Source organism: Lithobates pipiens, unplaced genomic scaffold, assembly GCF_037356315.1.
Source record: "Lithobates pipiens isolate NorthernLeopardFrog02 unplaced genomic scaffold, aLitPip1_a1.2 Scaffold_19, whole genome shotgun sequence".
Lineage (NCBI taxonomy): Eukaryota > Metazoa > Chordata > Amphibia > Anura > Ranidae > Lithobates > Lithobates pipiens.
This window is the reverse complement of record NW_027507764.1, coordinates 357,324,504-357,351,708: the sequence shown is the minus strand read 5'-3', so window position 1 is coordinate 357,351,708 and position 27,205 is coordinate 357,324,504. Positions and strand designations below refer to the sequence as shown.

Sequence of the window (27,205 nt, the reverse complement as noted above, 5' to 3'; positions counted from 1 at the left end):
TCATGCTACACTGTACCCAAATGAAATTGTTATCATTTTGTTCGCACAAATAGAGCTTTATTTTGGTGTTTTTTATTCACGACTCCGTTTTTTTTTTTTTGCGATATAAGCGCAAAAAAAGCGGAAATTTGGGAAAAAAACAATATTTTCTTTTTTCTATTTGAAAAGAAATCCAATAAAATCAAATTTTGTCATAAATTTAAGCCAAAATGTATTCTGCTACATGTTTTTGGTAAAAAAAATTCCGTTAAGTGTATAATAATTGGTTTGTGTGATCACGGACATATGTACGCAAATGATCATGTACATATGTGTGCAGGTGATCACGTACATATGTGTGCAGATAATCATTGGGACATGTGATTTTAGTGGGACATATGTGGGGGACATGTTTTTATTATTAGGGACATGTGTTTTTATTATTTGGGGACATGTATGTTTTGGGGACATGTGGGGACTGTGTTTTCACTGTGTGGTGTGTTGTGTGTTTACACTACACTGATGATCAGTGAGTAAAAAGCTGTGAAAAGCAGCCCATACTCACTGATCATCAGCCGGCTGCAGCGTTCTGCTCTCCTCTTCTCAGCGGTGACTTCCGTGTGAGGAGAGGAGAGCCGATTGCCTAGCAACCGGCTGTTTGTTTACATCACATGACGGCCGTGATTGGACACGGCCGTCATGTGATCAGGAGGGCCAATCACAGAGCCCTCCTGTCGATCTGAGATGTGCCGTGTCCGGGTGACACGAGCACATCGGGATCGCGCCGCTGCGCGGGCGCGCGCGCGCGCGATCCCGCTGCTCCTGAATGACGTTCCTGAACGTCCTATCAGGAGCAGGCGGCTCCCACCCGGCCGTATATATACATTGGCCGGGTGGGAAGTGGTTAAATATGAGATCTGGGGTCAAAGTTCTCCAATCTCATATTTGGACTAAAATGCAATAAAAAAATTAAAATAAAGTTGTAATTTGAACAAATGACGTTGAAAATATGGCCCTTTTAAGACGTATGGGCGGAGGTGACGTTATGACGTCGCTTCCGCCCTGCTATGGTATGGAGACGGGTGGGGACCATCTTCCCCTCACTCATCTCCATACCCAGTCACAACAAGGACCAGGACGGCTCCGGTAAGCGGCGGAGGGTGCAGGTGAGTGGCGGGAGGGGGTCCCCTTTCCGCCTCCGATAACGGTGATCTCGCGGGCCACCATTATCGTAAACAGGACTGCCTTCTGAAGAGATGAATACCTCGGCTGTGGCAGCAGCTGCTGCCGTTACTGAGATATTCATCTTCATAGTGCCGAGGTCTATGTACAGGAGCCGGCCAGCAAGTGGTTAAATTCTACAAAGATGCACTGCATTTTATTCATATCTGTTTAAATACATATATGGCATAATTAACTATTCAGATGGTCAACATCTCTGTGCTTTCTTCTTTACTTATACTGAATGCTTAGGAATATTTATGGCTTTGTGTGCTTGGAACTATGCTAGCTGGCTAAGTTGGCATGTATCCATGCTTGGCTATTGAGACATCATTAATTCAGTCCTGCCGTTCGACCCGTGATTGCAAGTTTATAGTACTAATTTATAACTACATTCAGTGATGCCTTAAATGAGAATATAACCGGGTAGCTATAGATTTTATAAAACGACTAACAGCTGTGTAGTGTACTTTTACCCTACAGCTCAGTAATCCATTATTATCATTTAGAAAATACAAGTGTTCTTAGTTGTGATTTACAATCCCACTTGGTATTCTGCAGATAGTTGGAGACCACAGAGACCAAGCATGTCTAATGCAAGGTGTACCATGATTCAATGATTTGATTCTAAATGTGACTAAGGAACTAATTGAAACTGAGCTGTTTTTTTTTTTTTTTTTTTCTTTTCCACTGTCCTCCTGACTCATTCTGTTTTAAAGCTCCCTTACACCTCTTCCTTTTTATTTTAGGATGGTTTCTTCATATCTTGTGCATCATGGCTATTGCTCTACAGCTGAAGCCTTTGCCAAGTCCACTGACCAGACTGTTCAGGAAGAGCTGGCCTCCATCAAGAATCGGCAAAGTAATGTATTTTTCCAAATTTGATCATGTCGCTCATTGCATAGTTAGTCTGGTTGGAAAAAAAAAAAGGCACAAGTCCATCAAATTCAACCAATAAAAAAAAGAGGGGGGGGGGGGGTTATGCAATCCTATATACACAATCCAATACCTGTAGTTGATCCAGAGGAAGGCAAAACAGCAAAACATTTTCCAGTTTGCTTCAGCAGGAGAAAAAATTCCTTCCTGATCCCCCAAGAGACAATCTGATATTTCCTGGATCAACTTTACCTATAAATGTTATTATCCAGTTATATTCTGTACATTTAGGAAAGATTCCAGGCCTTTTTTAAAGCCATCTACTGAGCCTGAACCACCTCTGGAGGGAGTCTATTCCACATTTTTACAGCTTTGTTCTTTGAACATTCACCTATGGCGGTGATGGCGAACCTTGGCACCCCAGATGTTTTGGAACTAAATTTCCCATGATGCTCAAGCACTCTGCAGTGTAGCTGAGCATCATGGGAAATGTAGTTCCAAAACATCTGGGGTGCCAAGGTTCGCCATCACTGACCTATGGTATCAAAGTGCTGTTCAGACCCGTGGTCACCTGTAGCTAACATCATTGCTCGTTCTCAAGATACTTAAAGCGGGGCTCCAGTCTCCTAAGCAGTTTTATGATAAAACCACCCCCATTATTCTTAGTACGCACACTCTCTAGTTTGGAGATTGTTATAATTGTCCTCATAGTTTTTATTTATAAATCTGTAATCTCTTATTTGATCTCTGAAGCAGGCAGGGGCTATTGAGGATGTGGGCATCTGAAGCCCCACTCCTGTGTATTTCTGGGATTCGGTGCAGCTGGATACCCAGCATGCGCCGCCCGATCTCGCACCTACGCAATAATGACACTGCGTGACGCACATTGATTACGCGCTTTGTTGATTGGATGCAAAAGCAATGATGGTCACAGCGGAAGCTCCCGCCCTGTTCTGGCAAGATTTCACTATTGGGCTGCCCGAAGACTCCTGGGATAGATGACGCTGATATCCCGGGAGTCCAAGGGAATCGCCTAATTATGTATTCACCTAGGTAACTGGGGATCGGTAATGCATTTTGCATTAAAATAAGGGATTAATAAAAAAAATGATCTCCATTTACTGTACTACCGTACTTTGGATGTGCATTATAATCAGAGGAAGTTTAAAAAAAAAGGGTGAAATTCCACTTTAACAGTGTTCAAATGTTAATGGGTGCATAGGGCTACCAACAGTCATTTCATAATTATTATTTTCTATTCTAGCTTGTCTTCATTGTGCTATATGCCAAGGGTTCCTAACCTCTGTCTGTCTCTCTGATAAACTTGATATTGTTTTATGGTGGCTTTACAGCAGAAATTGTATTATTTATCCAACTGACAACCTGTTGCATGTTCTTCTTCCCACAAAAAGAAGCAAAAAGATTTCAATATATATCCTCGCTACGCCATCCTTTTTGCTCTGCAGGGAGTCTTGATGATAGATTTTTAGGCATCAGGAAACCTTTGGTAAAAATTATTACGTTTCCCATTGAGACAAAGGAAGAAGTTTTTTCCGGAGTAACTGATTTTAGGTCCACATTGAGTTAAAATGGAGAGGGCTGAGAGAGTTCCGAAGGTAACGGAAGAGGAACGTAGGGGAGGAAAGAGAGAGAGGGAAGGGAAAGGGTAAAGAGTTTATGTACTTGTATAAATCATTTGTTTGATTGCCTGGGCTTTTGCCGTATGTTGAAGCAAGGTGCTAGATCAGCCTTTCTCAACCTTTTCAACTCGGAGGAACCCTTGAAATTGTTCTCTGGTCTGGGGGGAACCCCTGCTAAAAATTTGAAATCTACAATTCATGATACATTAGTGTGATGGTCAGTGGGGAGAATGGTCCTTACACTTGTGGTCATTGGGAAGAATTACCTGTCGGGGGGAACTTATCTGAGAGGCAGAAATTGCCCAATGCTAAAGGGAACCCAAGTGTTCCACGGAACCTTGGTTGAGAATCACTGTGCTAGATGGTAAGATCTGGTCCAAAGAGAAGAGAGAGTATGTCTCTCAGGTCAATGGCATTTGAAAGCTATAGCTATCACAGAACATTATCCAAGGAAATAAATCATGTAAATCTCAAGTAGTTGGGCTGTCAACTCCTCCATCCACATTAATATGTTCAGCTCATCTACCCGTTCTTTCATAGTTGGTGGGGATGTTGAGATCCAGTGTCTATGGAATCGCTGCTCTGGCAGCGAAAAGGAAGAAGCAGAGAAGGCCCTTAATCTTAGCTAGGGACTCTGGAATTATGGATAGAAGACCTATCTGTGGAGTCTTAAGGGCTTATGTTTGAGGTTATTTTTGGGTAGATATCAGACGGTGTCCCAAAAGTGTGGTAGTTGTCGGCAATCCCGCCAGACATGGAGCATGGCTCCAGGGGAAGATAGACATTGCCAGCAATGTCTGGGACAGTTGGAAAAATTCTGTGCAGTAGGTGTGGGCAACGGCACCATATAGTTAAAGCAGTATTCAATCCAAAATTCTTAGATGTGTTGGCTGCATTCGTTTTCCTTTTTAGGCTTGCTTTCTTCTATTTCATTTTGTAGTTCTTCAAAAGAACATGCTCTCCGGCAAATGTATTGGTTACAGGGATGAGACAAACCCTTTAACACTGGCAGGGGTGCTTACAGTGATGAGCTATTATTTATTTATGTAAAACCTTTGTCCCTAAAGGGCAAAAACTGTTTGCTGTAATTGCTTATAAAGTATTAGCTTAAGTTTGGCTTAAATTTTTACTGTATTGAAATCTGCTTGTCCATCTAACATTCTCCTCCCCCCAAACTGACAATGCTGCAGTCCAAAGGTACCCCCTGTGCGCCTTCATCCAGAGTTGAGGCACTCTATTACAGGGGGAAAAAAGTATTACTGAAAATCGAAAAAGCCTAAAAAAAAATAATGCAACCACCACATCTAATGAATGGTAAGCTGTGTAATATACAGTAAAACCTTGGATTGTGAGCATATTTTGTTTCGGAAACATTCTAAGTATGCAGGCATCCGGGGTAAAGCTGTCCACAAAGACCTTCTTCCGCACCACCGGCTCTCACCGCTGTCAGTATATGGCATAGTATCTGCAAACGTGCCCCGGAAGACTACCCTGCAGTAGAGTTATCTGAAAGCGTGGAGGGGATGAAGTTGGTGGCGGTGTGGAGGATGTCTCTGTGGACAGCTTAACCTCGGATGCCTGCGTAATTAGAAGTGCCTGTTTTAATCATCAACCATGTGAGTTGATAAATGTTGTACCTTCATTAAATATAACCATATTGATGCACTTAAAGGTGCCTCTCTTCTTTTATACTCCGTTGTGACATGACGCTACTTGTATATCAAGACATCGCTTGTATATCAAGTCAAAATTAATTAAAACATTTTGCTTGTCTTGCAAAATGCTCTCAAACCAAGGTTTTACTGTATTTGGTTTTAAGGCCTTTTGCACACAGGAGTAAAGAAAAAACACTTTTTACTGATCTGGATGCATTGTTGTCTAGGGAACCAAACGCACAGCTGCGTAAAGATGAGTAATGGAGTGATGAGTACAGAGCAGTAAAACAGAGACTGTTACATTTGAGTGCACTAATTTACACACATACGCATGTTTCCACGTGTGTGTATATACACGTATATCGCAATACTGGAAATGAAGAAGAATTTTACTCTCGTACGCCTTTTATGTGCCTTTTATGTGCCTTTTATGTGCCTTTTACACGCGTTTACGCGAAATCTATATGAAGCATTCTTTTTACTCTGGTTCTTGTCAACAAAATCTTGAGTATAAAGATTAGCAAATTCTTATGCCGTGTGCAACTGGCCTAATACAGCTTTAAAACTTTGAAGTTGTATTGTTGGACAGTGCTGGCAATAGACATCTTGTGCATTTAATAGGCAGAAGTGGGTGCAAAATACCTGTATTATACAGGTATCTGCTTCCCACTGAAAGGTGCCAAATGTGACATGGGAGGAGGAGAGAAAAAGCGGAGGTTCCATTTTTGTGTGAACCTCCACTTTAAGGCCTCATGGACACTGGATATAATAAATAGGCCAGTAGCATTTCGGCGTTAAAAACACAAGTTTTGTCTCTATATTTATTTATTTTTGTATTTTGCCGCATTTGGTGTTTTTTTCAGTGTTGGCGTGTTTTTACAGCTGAAAAACTTCTCTTCAGACCCACTAGTTCTGGGTTTTTTTCCAACCAGAAAACGCCCCTCCTAAAAACCGCTGATAACAGCCTATGTGTGCATGGACACATAGAATAACATACTGGGGGTTTATTGGCTTCAGAAAAAAACACCTGATGTAAAACACCTGAAACGGACTAAAAGACTCAGTGTTTTTCTGAAAAACACATCGGACCTGCTGCGGAGATATGCTGTTGCAGGCACCCCGCACCCAATCCGCAATGGTGTGAACCCAGCTTTAAGCTTGCTTTCCTCTTTAAAGAGCACCTGTAGGTTGGTAATAGGCATTGTAAGCTCCACGAGCAGGGCCCTCCTATTCCTTCTGTATTGTAAGTGTACTGCCCCCCTTTTTTATTGTAAAGCACTGCGTAAACGGTTGACAGTATATAAATCCTGTATAATAATAATGGTGTGAAAGTGGAGAATAATGGAGGTAGATGCCCTTGGTTATACTAGTGTTGAAAGTTTTAGTGCAATTTTAAAGGCTTTCCGTTAAAGCTGGTCTTACACTTTGAAATGTGAATGTGCTATCTCTATTCAGTCTCCTTTGAATATAGTCAAGTATGCTGTCATACTGCGTAATTTCTGGTAAACCTAACAAAAAGTTTAAGATTAAACTATGTATGGCTAGCATAAAGACTAATGCCCTCTACACACAGTCGGAAATTCAGACGGAAAAGGTCCGATCGGATTATATTGTCGGAAAATCAGATTGTATGTGGGCTCTATCAGACTTTTTCTGTTGGAAATTCTGACGGAAAAAATTTGAGATCTAAAATTTTCAGAGAAAAAAAATCAGATTGGACTTTTCCCGATCGTTTGTAGAGAATTCCGACCGACAAAGTGCCACGCATGCTCAGATCAAATTAGGAGACCAAAGCTATTGGCTACTAGCCTCTACGTAGTCCCATCATATGCAATGAACGCCACCTCGTTCCCGAACGATCGGATTTTCCGACAACTTTGTCCGACCGCGTGTATGCAACACCAGTTTCGGACAAAATCCGTTGGGAAAAAATCCGACGGATTTTGGGGTTGGAATGTCCGACCGTGTGTACAAGGCATTACTGTTGTGCTGTGCGATTACATGCTGTTAAACTCCCAGTGGAATTACTAGCTTATAAAGCTGATCAAGAGATGGGTGTTGCAGGATATATTTTTTTCATTCAGTCGACTTTACTAGGACGCCAAACTGCTATATATTATTTCCTCTTTACTTCAACTATATGCATGCAGCACCACTTTATACCCTGTTTTCCCCAAAATAAGACCTAGTCTGATTGTCGGTGATGGCTGCAATATAAGCCCTACCCTGTTTCCCCCCGAAAATAAGCCCTACTCTGAAAATAAGACCTACGAGGACTTTATCTAGGGCTTATTTGGGGGGTAGGGCTTATATTGCAGCCATCACCGACAATCACGTTAGGTCTTATTTTCTGGGAAACGGGATAGTAAGGACCAGACAGTTCCTTTGTTCGCAGGTTGCCGCTTAATATTGATAACACTGATATTGCTCGCTTACTACTAATCTTTTGTGCAGTTCATTCTTTCTCCATGCCAAAAGGAGCAAAGCTTCAAGACGTCTGTTAAATATTTCATAGAGTAGTTTTATACCAAGGGAGTAAGCATTTTATTTATTTGCCCTCCAGGGATCCAGAAGCTGGTACTAGCAGGAAGAATGGGTGAAGCTATTGAAACCACACAACAATTATACCCCAACCTACTAGAGAGAAATCCTAATCTTTTTTTCACCCTAAAGTAAGTATCCAGTCTTTTTATATTTACGATCTCTTAAATCTATTGACAACTACACTTGCCTGCACTTCATGTACAATAGATCTTCATTTCAATATATTTTTAAAATGGGGAAAATGCCTTTTGACAAAAGTATAATCTGTATTCATGTATTTTTTTTTTTTTTTTACCTACAGAGTAAGGCAATTCATAGAAATGGTGAACGGGACTGACAGTGAGGTGAGATGTCTGGGAGGTCGCAGTCCCAAATCACAAGACAGTTACTCAGGTAGATGAGCGTTTTATGGAACTGTACATTAAACAATAATTATGTACATTGTTATCCTGTACAGTATGTTGTTTGTGTTTAATGTTTTAGAAGCTTGACATGCATTGTGAGGACCCCCGTGCCCAAGGATTAAAGTGGAACTTTACCCTCCCTACCACCACCCCCACTCCTTTTTGTTTTGTTTTTGCTTAACTCCCATTTACCTGGTTTCAGGTCCTGTACATTTAAGTTACTCACCTGCCCAGCGGATCCAGCATTGTCCTGCTGAGATCCGCTTCTTCTATGAACTCCCCTCAGTCATCGGTCAGCTACCAGCTCCTCCGGCTTCAGCGATGGAATGGTGCCTGGCCCCGTCCCCTCCTCCTTTCCCAATGAAGGACTATGCCTCTTGGGATACGAGATGGGGGAGGGGGGTGCCAGACCAAAAAAATAAATAAAGGCCAAAAAAAAAGCCTGATTTCTGCAGCGGCGGAGAGGAAGGGTGGACAGGAGGCATCATGCCCTGGGGAGTGAAGTTCTGCATTAACCACTTCAGCCCCAGAAGGATTTACCCCCCTTAATGACCAGGCCATTTTTTGCGATACTGCACTGCATCACCTTAACTGACAATTGCGCGGCCTTTCTGGCTCTCTGTGGAGCAATCGCAGCCACACACATCGGCTCTGGGGTTGCACCATGGTTGCCTGCTATTGCTCTTAAAGCGGCCGACCTACAGCAATTTGCGCAGCCGTGCCAACCTGCCGCAGTATAATGATGGCAGGTCGGCAAGCGGCTAAACCTGATACACAGGATGAGAATATTGGGAGAATAATCGTCTGTTTTTTTCCCTCATATGAAAGATGAAGAGGTTACTAAGGTTGCAAAAATTCACATAGGACAGAATACAATTTCAGAAGTGATGTATTATTTAGTTTCCGAGCATGTGTTGTCTTGGTCTTCTGATTTTTTTGATTTTTTTTTGATTTTTTTTTTTTTTTCAACCAAATACTGTACTAATTAAACAAAAATTGCTCCTTCTGTTATTGTACAAGAGAAATTTTTCTTGTTTGTCCCTTCGGATAATTTCACATGAACTGTTGTGATCGTCTGACGATCAGATTATCGTACAGTCACTTTGAGAGCGGTTTTTTTTGCATCCAATTTTCTGATCGTGTGTACTAAGCTTTGATAATACATTTTTCTGTTTCAACGCCTAACATGGCAAATGCTGTATAACTAAACCTAATATCTTTAAAAAAAGGCAAAGCCAAATGCTTGCACATGCCTCTAGCATTAAAGCTGAACTCCTGTCAGATATAATATAAAAGTATACCATTTAGAATGGCTGTAAATTGCTTCTAATTGAATATATTTTTAAGTGCAGCTATTTTAAGTATGAGTCTGCCAGGTTTTTGACTGGAAGAAGATGGAGGAGCATCACTGGGAACTAATCGGGCTCCACTGTATTGCATTGTGCTGTTAATCTAGTCTTGGAGCCTTCTGACTGGAGGAGAGGGCAGAATGAACAGAATAAGGACCTTAGCGGGGTGCTGATATATCATTATTGTTCTCTTAGCAGGCTGGGAGTGGGTTGATGACCAACCTGTAATACCTAACTGCAAAGGAGAAAAGTAAGACAAGGGACCTGGCTAAACTGTCTTGTAGGTCTGCCTGAATAGCCTAGTTGTCTGAATAAAAGTACACATCTTTGGCAGTTGGGGTAGATCACACATCTCTCTGAATACAAAGCTTCCTCTGGCTGAGTGGGAGGGGCGGGCTGATGATGTCATGCTCTAAGACTCGTCCCATCAGAGGAAGCTTTGTATTCGTTCACAGATTACAAAGCTGCCTATGATCGGCTGAGCGCTGCTTAGCCTGACTCCATTTTGTTCTGGGTGCGAGACGGAAGTGTCTGTTTCACAGCCGGAAACCCAGCACTGTGTACTATATGTAGCTGAAGTTGCATGCAGTACATACAGTGCTTAGAGACACTGCAGCATTTTGGACCAACTATTTAAAGTGATATGAAACTTGGTCAGCTTTAAATGATGCAATTTTGTGGGATTCAACTTGGGTATTGGGTACAGACACCCACATTCCGTTATGCATTCCTTTTGGATAGGACTACATCACTGTTGCTGTGAAAAAAAAAAAATAACATTGGGGGGGATGTCAAGCAGACATTGGGGTTGATTACTAAAGGCATATCCACTGTGCACTACAAGTAGACTCGCTGTAGATCTGAGGGGAAGCTCTGCTGATTTCTATCATCCAATCATGTGCAAAAATGCTGTTATTTATTTTCCTTGCATATCCCCCTCAGATCTACAGCGACTTTACTTCCAAGTGCACATGTAGTGCAAAGTGGATTTGACTTTAGTAAATAAATCACAATGTGTGCTATCACACTTTATCTGTAAAATGCAAAAGCTTATCAACATACATTTTAACATTGTACACTATTTTTATATGTTGTATACCAGCACATCTTCCTTTATTTTGTTTCAATAACCTATTTAAAAATATGCATGTAATATTTGTGTATAACCAATCTTTTGTATATAATTATGTATTTGATGGTTTTCTTACAGCAATTGTCTTTTACTTTTGTCTTCTTAGGATCAGATAGCAACTGCAGTAATGGCGTTATATCCAACAAAGCTCACCAGTCCCACAGTCGTAGTAAACACCAGCCTTCCAGCCTTAATGTAACAGAGCTTAACAGTATAAACATGACAATGTCACAGCAAATCAACAGCTATCCTAGGTAAGGAGTCCCCACTGTGAATGAATGGTCTGCTTGATGACACAAATTTTCTGACAACTGTCAGGTTGAGTTTGTGCTGCTCCTGCAAAGCAGCCTGTTGTGTGACTCGCTGCACACTGCCGCATTCCTGCTGACTTGCCAGAATATCAGCTTGCAAGGCATACATTTCATTCATGCTTCCGTGCAGTCCCCGTAATGCATTATATGGGAAAGGCTGTTGAAGAGCACTTTGAAATATAAAGGGCACAGGCAAAGACTGAGTTGACATCACCTGTGTTAAATAGGTCTGATTTTTAGTTAACCCCCTTCTGCCACATTTTTTTTTTTTTTTTTTTTCCATGCTCATTTTCCTCCAGGTTTGTTTAACCACTTCAGCCCCTTCCTGACCAGAGCACTTTTTGCGATACGGCACTGCATCCCTTTAACTGACAATTGCGCAGTCGTGCGATGTTGCACCCAAACAAAATTTATGTCCTTTTTTTCCCCCCACAAATAGAGCTTTCCTTTGGTGGTATTTGATCGCCTCTGCGGTTTTTATTTTTTGCTCTATAAACAAGAGTGACAATTTTGGAAAAGAAAAAAGCTATGATAAATATCCCCCAAAAAATATATAAAAAACTTAAATGTCTTCCTCATTTTAGGTCCATATGTATTCTTCTACATATTTTTGTTAAAAATTGCAATAATCGTATATTGATTGGTTTGAGCAAAATTTATAGTGTCTACAAAATGGGGGATCGATTTTTTTTTTTTTTTTTTTTTTCTAGCATTTTTTATTATTTATTGTATTTTTTTTAGTAATGACGGCGATCTGCGATTTTTATCATGACCAGGACATTGCGTCAGACACTTTTGAACACTATTTTGGGACCATTGACATTTATACAGAGATCAGTGCTATAAAAATGCACTGATTAATGCGTAAATTACACTGACAGGGAAGGGGTTAAACATTAGGGGACGGTCAAGGGGTTAACTGTGTTCCCTCACTGTGTTCTAACTGTGGGGGAATGGGCTCATTAGAACATGACAGAGATCATTGCTCCTGATCACTGGGAGCAGTAGAACCCTGTTATGTTGTTAGGCAGAGCAGGGAAATGCCTTGTTTACATAGGCACCTCCCTGTTCTGCCTCTCATGCCCACAATCGCGGGCCACTGGCGGACATCGAGTCCACAGGACCCGCGTGCATGCTCACGACCGCCCACTAGCTCGCGATTTGAAAGGGACGTACAGGTACACCCATTTACGCAGCCGTGCCATTGTGCCGACGTACATTGCCGTGCGCTGGTCAGCAAGCGGTTAATAGGTAGATGTATAACTGCACATGTAAATGAAAGAAACATTTTGACTTTTTTTAGGCTTTCCTACACATCAATTTTATTATGGTAACAAGAGGCTCCCTATCGAACTCTTTCTTAAAACCCTGAAGTTTAACACATTTTTTTTCCTGCAGCTTTAGTCTCATTGCTTGCTTCCCATGTTGTGCGGCTTCTGGATCCTGTAGAAATCTTCACTGAAGGGATGCAGGTCCTCTTCCTGGCTCTGAACTTCTGTCACTGCAGTGGTTGATAGTTTTAGGTCTTCAGGCAGTACAGCAGTACAGATGAACAGCAACAGCACGTCGGACCTGCACCTCTCCATTTGGTAAAGTTTTTCATTGATTCCTGTAACATGATCTGAGAGGGAAGGGTATGATAAGTCACAAGATCCTCCCCCCATTCACAAATCCTCTTACCTGCAGTGTAATCCATGAAACAACTTTTCTCAATGGATGAGAGAGCAGGAGTGGCTGTGGTTCCCTGCCGGATCATCTTTTGTTCATTTCGGCCTGGAGACCCAAAGCGTTTATCCCCCCCCCCCCCCCCCCCCCCCCCTCCTCCCCCCCCCCTCCTCCACAGCACCAGAAATTCAGATCCAGGAAGAGGAAGGACATCCCTTCAGTGAAGATTTCTACAGAATCCAGCAGCCTCCACAATGGAGGACATGCTTCATTACAGCTAAAAAAATGCAACTAAGGCTGTTGGAAAAAAAAATGGCTGAATTTCAGCTTTCAAATATTCTTGCCCTAGGCTTCAGCCTTTTTTTTTTTTCCCCCTTTAAAAATGAAAGCTACAGATTTATTTGAAAGTGTAACGAAAACTGCAATTCAAATTTTATATTAATCCCTATTCTTCCCTAGGCACTATGTTGTCTCCCTCCCCCTTTCCTCAATCTTCCCATTCCCATCTTTGGTACACTCTAGTTTTACTCCGCTGTCCCTTCACTAGCAAATCTATGTTCTGCTCATTTAATGGTGTACTATATACAACTTCTGTATCTCTGTTGAACCAGTATACGATGATGTCCCTCACACTGTGTAATGATGCTTACTTGCTGATCTATGTACCTTGTTACAATTTATACATCATTGTCTGGACCAGTTTATTACCACAATTCAATAAACATATTTCTGATAAAAAAGACTGATTGTGGCAAATAAAACACAGTAAGTGATTCCTTCAAGAGACCTGATATCTTGACTTTTAATCAATAATGCACTTGCAGCCTATGCTAATGGTAGAATAGGCTAAAAGCAAAAGAGCTGTTCAGTGCGCTATTAATTAGTTGTGCATATATTGAATTGTGGCAATCGCGATGCCTTCTATTCCCAGAATAGTCACACTTTCCCAAGGCGTCTTTCAGGACAGCACCTGATAGTGACTCGTCCCACTGGACCACAGGCAACGCTACTTCATCCAGATCTTTAAAGGAAGGCACCTCCGTACCCCACCTCAGTTTTTGTGTTTCCTCCGGCCCGAAGGGGAACATCTTTTGGAGGGGAGCCAGCATCTCTTAGGTGCTCTGAGGGTCTCCTAATTTTTTTTCCTCCTTTTTTTTTTTTTTTAGAGACCTTCAGCCCTCCCGTCTTGCCAGGGCTTTGGCAGCAGTAGGTTCGGGCTCCTCTTATCCTCTAGGTCAGTGATGGCGAACCTTGGCACCCCAGATGTTTTGGAACTACATTTGCCATGATGCTCAGCTACACTGCAGAATGCATGAGCTTCATGGGAAATGTAGTTCCAAAACATCTGGGGTGCCAAGGTTCGCCGTCACTGCCCTAGGTGATCGGGGAGAGCTGCAGAAGATCTGGTGACCCCGGATCTTCAGGGGGTAAACTCCCTCCTTTTATTAGGGCTTTAGCTGTTTTCAGTGTGTCTATTGGACTTGAGGCATAATAGTATATTATATAACAATATGTATTCAAAGAACCAAGGTGTATTTATATTTCAAAACAATACTAATTAGGGCAGCGGTCGCCAACCAGTGATCCATGAGAAAATTTTGGTGGTCCCCAGGGGTTCTGCTGCATGTATAGAGAGTTGGAGCATTGTGTGTGTATAAGCCGTGTAATATTCATGTTGGTGGTCCGTGGGATTCAAAATTGTGAGGTCCAAAAGGTTGGCGACCACTGACTTAGAGGTTACTGTTGTAAAATTACAGACATTTGGGGTATGTCAGATAATCTGGCACACAGCAGGCTATACTTGTTATTTTTTTAAGTTTTGTTTTAAAGTGTGGAAGGATTGGAACCCCCTGTCAAGTTTTTTTTTACTGCTGTCTAGGGTTGAAGAGCCTTCCCAGTGCTTCCTGCCCTACTGGGGCACCTTCACTCAGGTAGTCAGTTTTTCAGGTGGACCTGATCAGAAGCTCAATGTGAGTTTCACGTGACATCCACATCCATTTAAATTCACATGCATGCATTTACATTCCACTTGCCTTATGCTGTCCGGGTATAGAAAAAATTATCGGAGAAGATCTGTTCCCTTTTCAGTCTTTCCTACCTAAATGTGACAGATGAAAAATAGTCCGATGTAATCAGAAGCAAGTCCATCCATAGTTCTAACGTGTCCAGAAAGCTGCATTTTTTAATGGAGCTAGACACTAAATGGGCACGGAGTCACAAAAGCAACTGTTCCATTTTGCTCTCATTCAGCAGGGGATCTGTTCACATTTCCCTAGCTGAAGAGACTGGGCGACCCACAATGATTTAATCAGACAGGAGGTGAGGGACTAGGAACACGCACAACCATACAAATACTTAAGTAGGATAAAGAAGGTTTTGGAAGCGCTTGTCCAATTATTTTTGCAGTTAACATTAACAATCTGATAGAGATTCTGTTCCTTCCCCATTTTATCCAAAACTAAAAACAATGACTAAGCACAGAAGTAGTGGCAAATTTAGCAATAATTGTACCAGAGCATTTACCTTACGGTGTGGTCTTATGAGAAGGGTGGTTTTATCTGCTGCTATAAATATTTTCAGGTTATCAATAAGACACATGCCTAATATAATAAAATAAATCAGGTGATCGTTAATCGGTATTATGTATTTAGTATCATGATGAGGACTGTGTCAGCAATTTTTTTTTTTTTCTTTGCCCTTTGTGTCTCTGTAAAATAATGTTTGCACCTTCTTGCTATGCGTTTTGCTAATGTAAGGTATGCTTTGTTTTCTTACAGCAGTGATGTAGAAATGGAGACTGATCACTACTCCAATGGGTTTGCTGCAGCCTCATCTAATGGATTTCTTAATGGCAGCACAAAGCATGACAGTGAAGTGGAAGAATGTGACACAGAAATGGGTTTGCCGTGATATTCATTGCATTTATCATTAGTTACTTAGGATTAGCCTAATGGGGATTTCCCATTGAACTGGCAATCCAGTATTGCATGCGACCTCTTTATTTAGTAACGCAGAGATGTCTTCTGCCACTCCAGGTTCCTACTGGGGCTTGGAACTCTAATTAACATCTGTATTGCAGTGTAGTTATAAAATTATTATTTTGCTCCATCAATGTATTACCTGAGTAGGGACAGAGTACAGTACTTATGCTAGATAAGATGATTGTTTATTTAGTAGGGAAGGAACTGATCTAAAAATAAAAAAGTAAAAAAAATAAAAAAATTTATTAGAAGGTTTCCCATGATGTTTTGTGGCAAAAAAAAATTGACACTAAGGTGTATTGGCTCTATTCCAACTACATATTCTAGCTATTTCATGGTACTTTCTCGCACTCTGTACATAGCACACCTCTGAACCCCTCAAGAAATCCACAAAAGGGATAGGTTGAATAGAGCCAACACCAACCAATCTCCTCCATCTTGGTAAATCTGTTGTCAGATTGCCAGTTTACAGTCTATAGGGGATGTAGAGGGGACAACGCACATATCACTTTTAAAGCCTGTTCAAACAATATAGGGCATAAAGTTAAGTGTAGAGAGGATAATGATAGTGTCACTTTGGAGCCATGTTTAAAACAGACCTTGCACTTCAAGCATGTATTCCTTTATTCAATGCGCCCCTGCCACCCCCCATGACTCTTAAACAATGCAAAAAAGTAACTGGGAGGTGGGGGTAGAAAATAAGCTCACCTTCTTCTAATTTCTCGGATGCTGACTTCATCTTTCTGTGTACAAGATCCCAGGAAATGCTGAGTAGCCTGAATCTTGTGATAAGACACTGCAGCACAGTATTTTTATTTTTTTTTGCAAGATTTAGGCTACTCCATGTTCTCTGAGATCTGGCTGACCTCACCCTCGCCTAGGTACTGCAGGGGGTAACTAGAGTGAAAGGTAAATGTATTAAAAGAGAAGTGTGGGCTTATTAAAAAAAAAAAAACGCATACATATACTCCCTTAGATGTACCCCGCTGGCTCTACACTGAGAATTGAGTGATCAAAAACCACTGATCACACAGTTCTCAAGGTTCAGTAACCCGAGAGCCAGTAACTGTAAGTCACCAGCTCTTTTCTCTGCCCCTCCAGCTCTCACTGCAACGCTTGAGAGGCTGATCCAGCTGCCGGTCCGACATCTGGGCAGATCCTTACATTGTCAGGCTCCCTTCAGAGCCTGTACCGGTTCTGTGACGTCAGCAGATAGCAGGCTTTAGCCCATTGTCAACTGAATTTGGGACACAGAGTGCAGCCCTAAGTGCTCTACTGTGATCCCCAGGAGAAGTATGACCAAAAAAGCTTTGGCCATACATCTCCTTTAACTTTTTTCCTCAACTGAGTTTATTTTATTGCACTTTTATCCAGCCTTTTGGCAAAGAGCCCCACGTTTCGGCATGCAGTATATCGTGGGTGAGTTGGAAAGAAAGTCACAGTGGGTTTCAGCATGTTGGGCCGATGTCAGACCACCTGTTCTGAGTGATAGGTCAGCTAGTGTATGTATTTCATGCAATGAATAGCAGAAGAATATAGCCTAAAACAAGAAAAAGTTAGTGGTACCCAAAGGGAAATTCTAATTCCCCCTCCCTCAAGAGCATTTTCCATGTTTTGGGAATTCACTTGGTCAAATATGTCAAACACAAGGCAGCAGGCTGAGTATGGCCAGCCAGGCCTTGTCATGATCTCCCTGTAAGTCAATGCAGAGCCGCCTACACAGGGAACTACTAGAGCCAGGCCAGGTAGGAAGGAGTAGAGATGCAAGGAAGCTTGGTTGAGGTTGCATAGTGCACCCCTAAACCCTGCACTTTGTACACAGTGCACCCCTGAACTCTGTACGTATCGTACTGCGGAACTCTGTAACTAATGCACTCCTGAACACTGCACCCTGTACATGGCTCACTCCAAAATCCTGCACTCTGTACATAGCACACCCCTGAACCCCGCACTCTGTACATAGCACACCCCTGAACCCCGCCCTCTGTACATAGCACACCCCTGAACCCCCGCACTCTGTGCGCGGCACAGCCCTGAACCCCCGCACTCTGTGCGCGGCACAGCCCTGAACCCCCGCACTCTGTGCACGGCACAGCCCTGAACCCCCGCACTCTGTGCACGGCACAGCCCTGAACCCCCGCACTCTGTGCACGGCACAGCCCTGAACCCCCGCACTCTGTGCACGGCACAGCCCTGAACCCCCGCACTCTATGCACGGCACAGCCCTGAACCCCCGCACTCTGTGCACGGCACACCCTAGATACAACCGGCCCATTGAAGACAGCAATACTGCTGATGTGGCCCATGATGAAATTGAGTTTGACACCCCTGCACTAGGTGGACTCTTGACTCTCAATTACAATATATAGCAAAGTGCAGTGCAGAAAGCTGAAACCGGCTTTTGCTGTCACCCAAACTCTGGTCCTACTGTGACATCTCCATGCTGGGTCATGAACAAAGTGGAGAGATGAGACCCACAGAATTTCCATTTTAAGCTTTTATCTTCCATCATTCCCTGAACTGAATACCTGAAATCTGATCTGACGCCTGATATGGGGAACACACGCATTTGACATGCATTTTAGAATTCTTGGTTTGGTTACCATACAAATGCACTATCCTTAGTATTTTAAGAAAGTGGTAGGTTTTGGAAAGGATCTTGTTGTCATGTATGACTTCATTATTGAATAGTGTAACTGGCAAACTCCCTTTTCTTACAGAAGTAGATTCAACTCAGGTCAGACGACAGCTGTGCGGGGGGAGCCAGGCTGCTGTCGAGAGAATGATCTGTTTTGGAAGAGAGCTACAAGCTATGAGTGAGCAACTAAGACGAGAACGAGGAAAAAATGCCACCAACAAAAACATGTTAAAGGTATGTTTAAGCTGCAATGTCGTGTCATAATTTTGTCCTTGTGTATGAGAGCTGAAAGCAGTCACCATGTTTGACTCACCCACATCCTTCAGCTACCCATAGAGAGAGGCTCTCACAATGTATGGAGGTATGCAGTATGTGATGTAAGCACCTGCCATCTGACAAATTAATTGTCTGCCTATGCTGACCTTCTGAAAATGTTCGATCCCTGGCTGCCTCTGTCTTAAAAACTTTGAGTTTCTGACCTGGAAAAAATAATTTAACTTGAGAGTTCGGAGTAAAGTCAAAACTCCAACTTTGCATACTTGTTCTGGAAGAGTCTGGGGATCACTTGACAGCCAGGGAACTAGTATTTTCAGATGGAGACCAGCAGATAGCAGACCTTGTGCTTGTTTCATGACTGTTTCTCTTGAGCATCAACCTGGGAAAATACTTTATTTGGGGGCTTCTGGGATGCACTGGGCTGCTATTTACTCAAACAAGGGGTCTGTTCAGACACCATAAAGTGATATGGTCTCTATAAAGATAAATTCACTATTTTATGTATTTTCTTTTGTGTGGCTGTGGCATAACATCTCTCGTTTTGTTTTGTCTCCTATGGGAGTATTTTGTCCATTAGAGTAGGTGCTTCTGATAACAGCTAGGAAGGAGACGGATGCTGCATAACGACAGCATTTCTCAGCTTTGAGCACTTTTCCCAGATAAGCAATAGCAAGAGGAATGTATAAAATATGTGCTTCCAATATGTCCATGATATTTTTATTTAGAAGTGTGTGTTCAGAATTTTTACTCATCATACGTCTTTCTTTGGGGGGCTTCTGGGATGCACTGGAATGCTATTTACTCAAACAAGAGCTATGTTCATGCACCATTAAGTATTATGGACCTGTGGTCTATTTATAGTGGAATCCACTATTATATGAATTTTCTTTTGTCTGGTTCAGGCTGTGACTCAGTTACTATACCACACTGTAGAATACAAAACTTAAACTTATTAATTTTTTTTTTTAGTCTTCTATGGGACAAAGTACATGTAGAATTTTTTTGTCTGAGGCGAGGTGTTTCTGATAACAGCTAGGAAAGAGACGGAGTAGCATTTTGTCTGAGACTAGGCATTTCTGATAACAGCTAGGAAGGAGACAGATTCTGGTTTTTTTCTGAGACTAGGTGTTTCTGATAACAGCTAGGAAAGAGACGGATGCTGCATAACGACAGCTTGTCTGCGCTCTGAGTACGTTCCCCAGATAAGGAATGTATAAAATTTGTGTTTCCAATGTCCATGATATTTTTATGTAGAAGTGTGTGTTCAGTATTTTTACTTCTTATGCTAATGTATTTTTTTTTTATGAATTTAATTTATTTTACAGGATGCATTTAGTTTATTGGCTTATTCTGATCCCTGGAATAGCCCAGTTGGCTACCAGCTTGATCCCATACAGAGAGAGCATGTGTGCTCTTCTCTCAACAGTGCAATATTAGGTAAGAACGGTCATTCTTTGGTGTAAAGACTAATGTTCTTTGCTTAGTCCTACAATTAGTACTATTATTTATTGAGGTGGTCTTATAAAACCTTAGTTCAAATCATTTGCAGACCTACATCTGAATTGTCTGATGATTAGACGTTGTTCAGTGGCTGCTCTCATTACTCCATCTTATTTGTCTGTCTGCATTTCACCGATGCATATATTTTATACACAAGGCCTTGTTTTATACAGATAATCCTGGCTGCAGTTACTATAGAAACAGTCTGGGAATTCTGCCAAATTCAATGCTACACATTTCACTGTGTATTTGTGTGTGATTTGAGCAGTGAGGGGGTTGTCTGGCTAAACGCACAGGCAGTCATTCTTCTTTCCTTTACAGCAGTCACAATTATACTCTTCTAAAGCACTATGTTTAATTTAACAAAGATTTTTTATTTTTTTTCCCAAAAAATTCCTGACATGATTAACCATGTATTCTTTATCACCATTCAGGTGGTAAGAATATGCAGACAATAGAGCCGTTCAGATAAATTGTATTTAATGTTAAAAACAAAACAAAAAAACAAACAAAAACGTATTTCATAGATAGAACTTGATCATTGCGTTCTTCATTACAACTACCTAAGTTTATATAAATAAAGATCAATAGATCTAGGAATATAGGCATCTGAAATAGTATGCAAATTTCAACTTTTGTTGTTAAAGTGGTTGTAAACCTCACACATGAAAAATGAACAAAGCCTATCCCTCTGTAGTGCATACTTGTCTCAATACAGAGCACTAAGGGGGTTGTTTACTAAAGGAAAATCCACTTTGCACTGCACGTGCACTTGGAAGTAAAGTCGCTGTAGATCCGAGGGGGACATGCAAGGAAAATAAAAAACGGCATTTTAGCTTGCACATGATTGGATGATAAAATCAGCAGAGCTTCCCCTCATTTCAGATCTACCCCTTAGATTTAGAGAGAATGCACTTCCAGGTGCACTTGCAGTGCAAAGTGGATTTACCTTTCGTAAATAACCCCCAACGTATCATTTCTGTCCACTGCTTCATTCGTCTACTATAAGAATGAGCCACTTCTGACAAGTTTTCCTGACACCAAGAGAAAAATGGTGACCGGGGAAGGACCTCAAGCTAATTGTCAGCCTTCAACTATGTTACTGTCTGAAAGGGATGAGTCCCCTCCCTCCAATCAGCTCTCTGAGCTCCCCTCACGAATGTAACTTCAGCTCTCCACCCCCTGCTTTTAAGAGCTGAGAAATCCTGTGTAAATTATGCACTCTGAATGGATGCAGGAGAAAAAACTGCTGTAGATAAACAGGTACAACTTATGTAGGGGGATTTGTTTCATAACTGGGTATATGTAAGGGTTTACAACCACTTTAAGGCTGATCCTTCTGATGAAATTCCTAGTTGGCAGTTGTGCTGAACCTCTGGCTTCAGTTACTGAAAAAAGAACACGTATGCATTATATTGTAGCTTACAGGTCCCTAGATGTGGTGTCTGCAACCTATTTTCTTTTTTTTTTTGAGGTTGGGTACATCTTCTGCAAGTACGAATAAAAATACCTGTAGATTTTTCCAGAAATTGTCTCTGAACCACAGAACACCTCCCCCTACGTTGTGAAGATGAGAGGGAGATGTTTTTGAGTCCCAATGAAGAATGAGTTGACTGGGGTGACAACACTGTTCCTCCATTGATACTGTAGAGTGAGTGAGTGTTGTCATCCAAGGATTGTAAGTGTTACTGACAAGATCACCAGGTGAAAATAAAGCATAAATAAAGAAAATATAACCACTGCATCTTAGGACTGGTAGCTGCAGTGTAACGTGTGGTCTTAGGTTTAGATATTCTCTAAAGCAGGGATATGCAATTAGCGGACCTCCAGCTATTGCAGAACTACAAGTCTCATGAGGCATAGCAAGACTGACAGCCACAAGCATGACACCCAGAGGCAGAGGCATGATGGGACTTGTAGTTTTGCAACAGCTGGAGGTTCGCTAATTGTATATTCCTGCTCTAAAGTGTCCATATCTTTTAAAAGTGTATCTAATCCCCAAACCAAATTTTTTTATATATTGAAGCTTTTTAGTCCAAGCTTTTTTGCTTTTTTCACCTGGTACTCCTGCAAATACCACACTTCCTGTCTTTGGGTTGCTTACAGTGAAGGCTTGTCACGCCTTCGCTGTATCTATGGAGGGTGTCATGGTTGTCATCCTAGACTGCTCTCCTGATATGGACTGCTAGTAAAGAAGATTTACTCTTACACTTTTTTACAAGGACACTGCATTTCTGACAAGATCACCAGGCTGTATTTTCAGAAACAAACTTAAAGCAACCACCACATCAACTGACTGTCAGCTGCAACTGATTGCATGCTTGATCTCGGCTTTAGTACCAAGCAGTACAGAAATACAATTCATAACAGCACTACTATAAATTGCAGCCGCTCTCCCCTTATTTTCTGTGGTGGTAGGGGCTTAGCAGCCTGACAGCCACCTTGTGTAAATAAACACCAGGTGCTGTAAGCTGTTAGAAACGGAGTATGTATGAGTTCCTCCACAGTACATGCAGGTACTGAGGTCAGTGAGGACTTGTTTTTAGCTTTCCCTAAGACTATGTAATTAATTTATTGTTCATAGTCTGGTCACAAGTTCACTTCAGGACAGTATAGTATGATCCATTCCTTCTAGTTGTGGACTAGGAGTTTCTATTGTTTTAAAAACTGGAACACAGTGTTAGGCCTGTTTCACAGGGACTCAGCTTGTTTAACCACTTCGCATCCAGGCCAATTCTGACATTTTTCTCCTACATGTAAAATTCATAATTTTTTTTGCTAGAAAATTACATAGAACCCCCAAACATTATATATGGTTTTTTTTTAGCAAAGACCCTAGAGAATACAATGCCGGTCGTTTTTATCTCGCACGGTATTTGCGCAGCAATTTTTCGAAGACGTTTTTTTCAGAAAAAAAAAGTTTAATGCTTTAAAAAAAAAAAAAACAGTAAAGTTAGCCCAATTTTTTTGCATAATATGAAAGAGGAAGATACACCGAGTAAATAGATACCCAACATGTCATGCTTCAAAATTGCACGCACTTCTGGAACGGGGCCAAACATTGGTATTTAAAGATCCCCATAGGCGACGCTTTAATTTTTTTTTACTGATTACATGTTTTGGGTTACAGGGCTAGAATTATTGCTCTCACTCTCGCTCTAAGGTTCGCGGCGATACCTCAAATGTGTGGTTTGAACACCGTTTTCATATGTGGGCGGGACTTACGTATGCGTTCGCTTCTGCGTACGAGCTCACGGGACAGGGGCGCTTTAAAAAAAAAAAAAATTTTATTGTTAATTTTATTTTTATTTTTTTAGTTTGACACTTTAAAAAATAAAATTTGATTACTTTTATTCCTATTACAAGGAATGTAAACACCCGTGTCCACCCCCAATGCAGCCTCGCCCGTGTCCACCCCCAATGCAGCCTCGCCGTGTTCATCGTGCTGCCTACCTGTGTCCATCATGCAGAGGAGAAGAGCATTGCTGGCCGGATAAGAGCGACAAGGGACATTACTGGAACAGCTTTGCTTTCAATTGCTGTGTGTTCCTGCTGCACGGCATCCCGTAAGCCCCGCCCCCTGGCCAGGGAACTTTGATAGACAGATCTCCCGTCCAACCCGGGGCCAATGATGTGTATCAAATTCCCCGGGGGCAGGGCTGTGTGTGACAGCGAGTGCGGGGAACACTCGGCTATTGAAATGAGAACCACTAGTGATGTCCCTTGTGCTCTGATCATCCAGCCGGCTCTCTCCTCTCTCTTCTCCTCTGCGAGCGCTGGGAAAAGGACTCCAATACAACCCGCTGGCTGGCAGTGCTCGTCCCCCCTTTCGCTCCCAAGCAGCCCTTCCTCGCAAAATGCGAGCAGGCGAGTGTAATTTTTGAGGGCTGCTTTAGGGTCTTTACTAAACAAAAAATATATATATTTAATGTTTGGGGGTTCTGAGTAATAAAAAAAAAAAAGAAATGATGATTTATACATGTAAGAGGGAAATGCCAGAATTGGCCTGGATGCAAAGTGGTTAAAGGCTTAGGCCGCGTACACACGGGCGGATTGTCTGCCCAACTAAGTTCGTCAGACAATCCGACAGACAGTCCGTTCAAAATTTGAATGAACGGACTTGACCACACACGATGAGCAGACAGTCCGCTGAAAGCGTGCGTGATGACGTGTACAGCACGTACGACGGGACTAGAAAAACGACGTCCTATACACTGCAATGCAACCTTCGGCCGTGTAAATCCTTTCTGAGCATGCGCCATACTTAGTCCGTCCAACTTGCCTACACACGAGCGGACTGTCCGCTGAAACCAAGTTTGGACGGACAAAACCAAGTTTGAACGGACAAAATTACGGAAATTCCGTAAGACTTTGTTCGTCAGACAGTCCGCTGAAAAAGTCCGCTGAAGCCCACACACGAGCGGATTGTCCGCTGAAACACGGTTCAGCGGACTAAGTTGGACAGACAATCCGCCCGTGTGTACGCGGCCTTAGAGAAAGCTGCTCGAAGCTTGCTGAACGTTTCATAAAAGCTTGCTGTCCACACTACTCTTATACAAGCTGAAGCCCGTGTGACACTGACGTTATAGTTAAAACATGCATTTTCTTTTTCTTAGACCTACTCATTTTATAATAGAACCCTGTCAGACTCCCGTTTTTACCAAAGAGGTGAATTTGTTTTGTCATAATGGTATTTCTATGTTCCTAACAATATTTTGTGTGTTTTAATCCCATAGATATACACAACCTGCCAAAGCAGCCACCCCTCTCCCTGGCTCTGGAACAAGCTGCTCAGTGTTTAGAGATGATGGCTCACTCAGGCATAGGTTCCTGTGCATTTGCCAGGGTGGCTGATTACTTACATTAGCTATGCATTAGAAGAAGTCAATGTAAACACAGACTATATATGCAGTATGGGAATACTGTAAGACACATAGACCAGCTCTAGTTACTTGGAACTTTTTATTTTGTTTTCAGTTATACCATTTGTAACAAGCACGACTCTACCATTGACTTTAAATAGCTATTTTTTTTATTACTATAATTTGTTTCACTTTTAAGAGGAAGTTGATATGTTAATTCTGGTGTGATATACCAGCAATAATTTGATTTGACTTGTATTAATCTATAATATTCTCTTCCAATACGTGAGGTACAGTGAAGAACAAAAAATAAATAAATAAAAATTCAAAGACTCACAGGGTTGTGCTAAAGGACAAGCGAAAGGCTTGCAGCTTGGTCCTGTGTTTTTTTTTTTTTTTTTTTTTCTTTTTTAATTTTGTTTGGGTGCGTAACAGACACTTCTGTGCTGCAAAAGGATAAGTGTTTACAATCTGCATCCAGGCTTTTTATTTGCACAGTCCATTCATTGCCTCCAGGTCTTCACTCACCAAACTGTTATGTATCTGTTGTGAGCCTGCACGCACTGTGATTGAGAAACAGAACTGCCAGTGTACCAGTTGTGTATGTTCACTTGGCATGTCTAAAGTGTGGACATCAATCATATACGCTTCTGGTCTATCTACTAACCTGTAAAGGGCATCATCAGATGTAGGACATCTTGTGTGGATTGCAGAATATCCCCCCAACTCTTGTTGTAAGACTTGAAATAACCTGTAATTTCTTTTCCTTCTATCTGCATCTTGACTTTGTAGTCCCAGGATGGGTTGCTGTGGCCAGCTTCAGCCTTTGTTCTCGCTATGGGCTGTGTCATTGTTTTTTCCTGTTGTGTGATAAATTCTTTATTGTAACATGTCAGCACAACGTGTGATGTGAAGACTTCTGCTCAACTCATCCCATAACAGGACTGCTTCTTCTACACTATATTAGAGATTGGTGTGTCTTTAATCATTTATTTATAGAAAAGAACCAAATATTTAGTCTATTTCTAGGTATCTTAATTTCACCTTTGTACACTTTAATTTTTAAGTGCTAAAATATTGAATAAAAATGTAACTGTACTTAAATTAATCTGCCAATAAAAATTTCAAAATTTGGAAACTGAAATAAGACTTAACATTTTTTTTTGAATGTGTCTTGGCTCAGGTGGAACTCTGTGTGCCAACCTAAGCAAAGGGTGGCCTGGTGCTTCTTACTGGAATCAAGGGTTGAATTTTAAGGGAAGGTTTAAGGAGTTTTAAGTCAGACCCGTCATAGGCCTGAGTCTAGGGCTACACCAGCACAGAAGAAAAATGGCTTTGCTACGGAGAAAGTTCACCACTTGTTGGCATTCATCTAATTTGCAGCACACTGAAACAAATATGATTTGTAATGAGATAATTGTTAACAATCCATTAAACCTCAGGCTGTGTCTGTCTGCTTTGCATAAGCAGAGCGGACAGAGACAAGCCATCCACCTGCTCAGTGGGGATCAGTGTACAGATTCTAAAGAGGTTCTTCAGTCTGTTTGAAAAAAATAAAATAAAGTCAGCAGCTACAAATACTGAAGCCGCTTCCTTTTAATAAAGGACGTCCAGGCGCTGTCCTCACCCAGAATGGTTGTTCACTGGTGTTCAGGTTCCCGCCGCTGCCATGTTTACTGTGCAAAGCCAGCTGTGAGTTTCTGCAGTTTCAAAGCCAGCTCCCCACTGCGCATCCGTGTGCCGCACTGCACTGTGTGAATGGTCCCACAACCTCCTGGGACCTGCGAAATGTCCCGGGAGGTTGTGGGGAGGGAGAGGGATGAACTTCTAGTGGGATTGCCTAAGCAATTCCAGCGGAAGTGAGAAATGGGTATCTTCCATTTTTTTTTTTTCCAGTTTTGACAGAGTGGGGACTGAGGACTTCAAGCGGAACTTCCCTTTTTAGGGTGAAGTTCCAGTTTAAATCATTCTGTAGCTAAGAGATGTAATTGCACATGTAGTCCTATCCATATAACAGCTGCTGCTGTACATAGGGTTTAGAACATTTGGCCATAACACAGCTGTTGTCCTCTTTCCACTTCTATTTGTTTTAAAAAGGGAATTTGTCATGATAGAATCTCATAAAAGCTGCCATTCTGAAAATGCTGCCACTCTGGCTTTCATATTTTGAGT

At 41.8% G+C, this 27,205-nt stretch overlaps 1 protein-coding gene across 2 annotated transcripts in view; it reads left to right on the top strand.

Moving 5' to 3' along the window:
* Positions 1-26,180, top strand: part of RANBP9 (RAN binding protein 9) — a 99,882-nt gene extending 73,702 nt beyond the window's left edge. The window contains exons 7-14 of one of the 2 annotated variants that reach the window (XM_077492219.1): positions 1,950-2,062; positions 7,935-8,043; positions 8,217-8,308; positions 10,907-11,054; positions 15,554-15,675; positions 18,481-18,629; positions 19,997-20,108; positions 24,908-26,180. In XM_077492219.1, the coding sequence (XP_077348345.1) occupies positions 1,950-2,062; positions 7,935-8,043; positions 8,217-8,308; positions 10,907-11,054; positions 15,554-15,675; positions 18,481-18,629; positions 19,997-20,108; positions 24,908-25,038 (976 nt within the window). In that variant the 3' untranslated portion in view covers positions 25,039-26,180. Of the gene's footprint in view, positions 1-1,949; positions 2,063-7,934; positions 8,044-8,216; positions 8,309-10,906; positions 11,055-15,553; positions 15,676-18,477; positions 18,630-19,996; positions 20,109-24,907 lie in introns of both variants that reach the window. The other variant, XM_077492218.1, reaches the window with a different exon arrangement.
* The last annotated feature ends 1,025 nt before the right edge of the window (positions 26,181-27,205 follow it).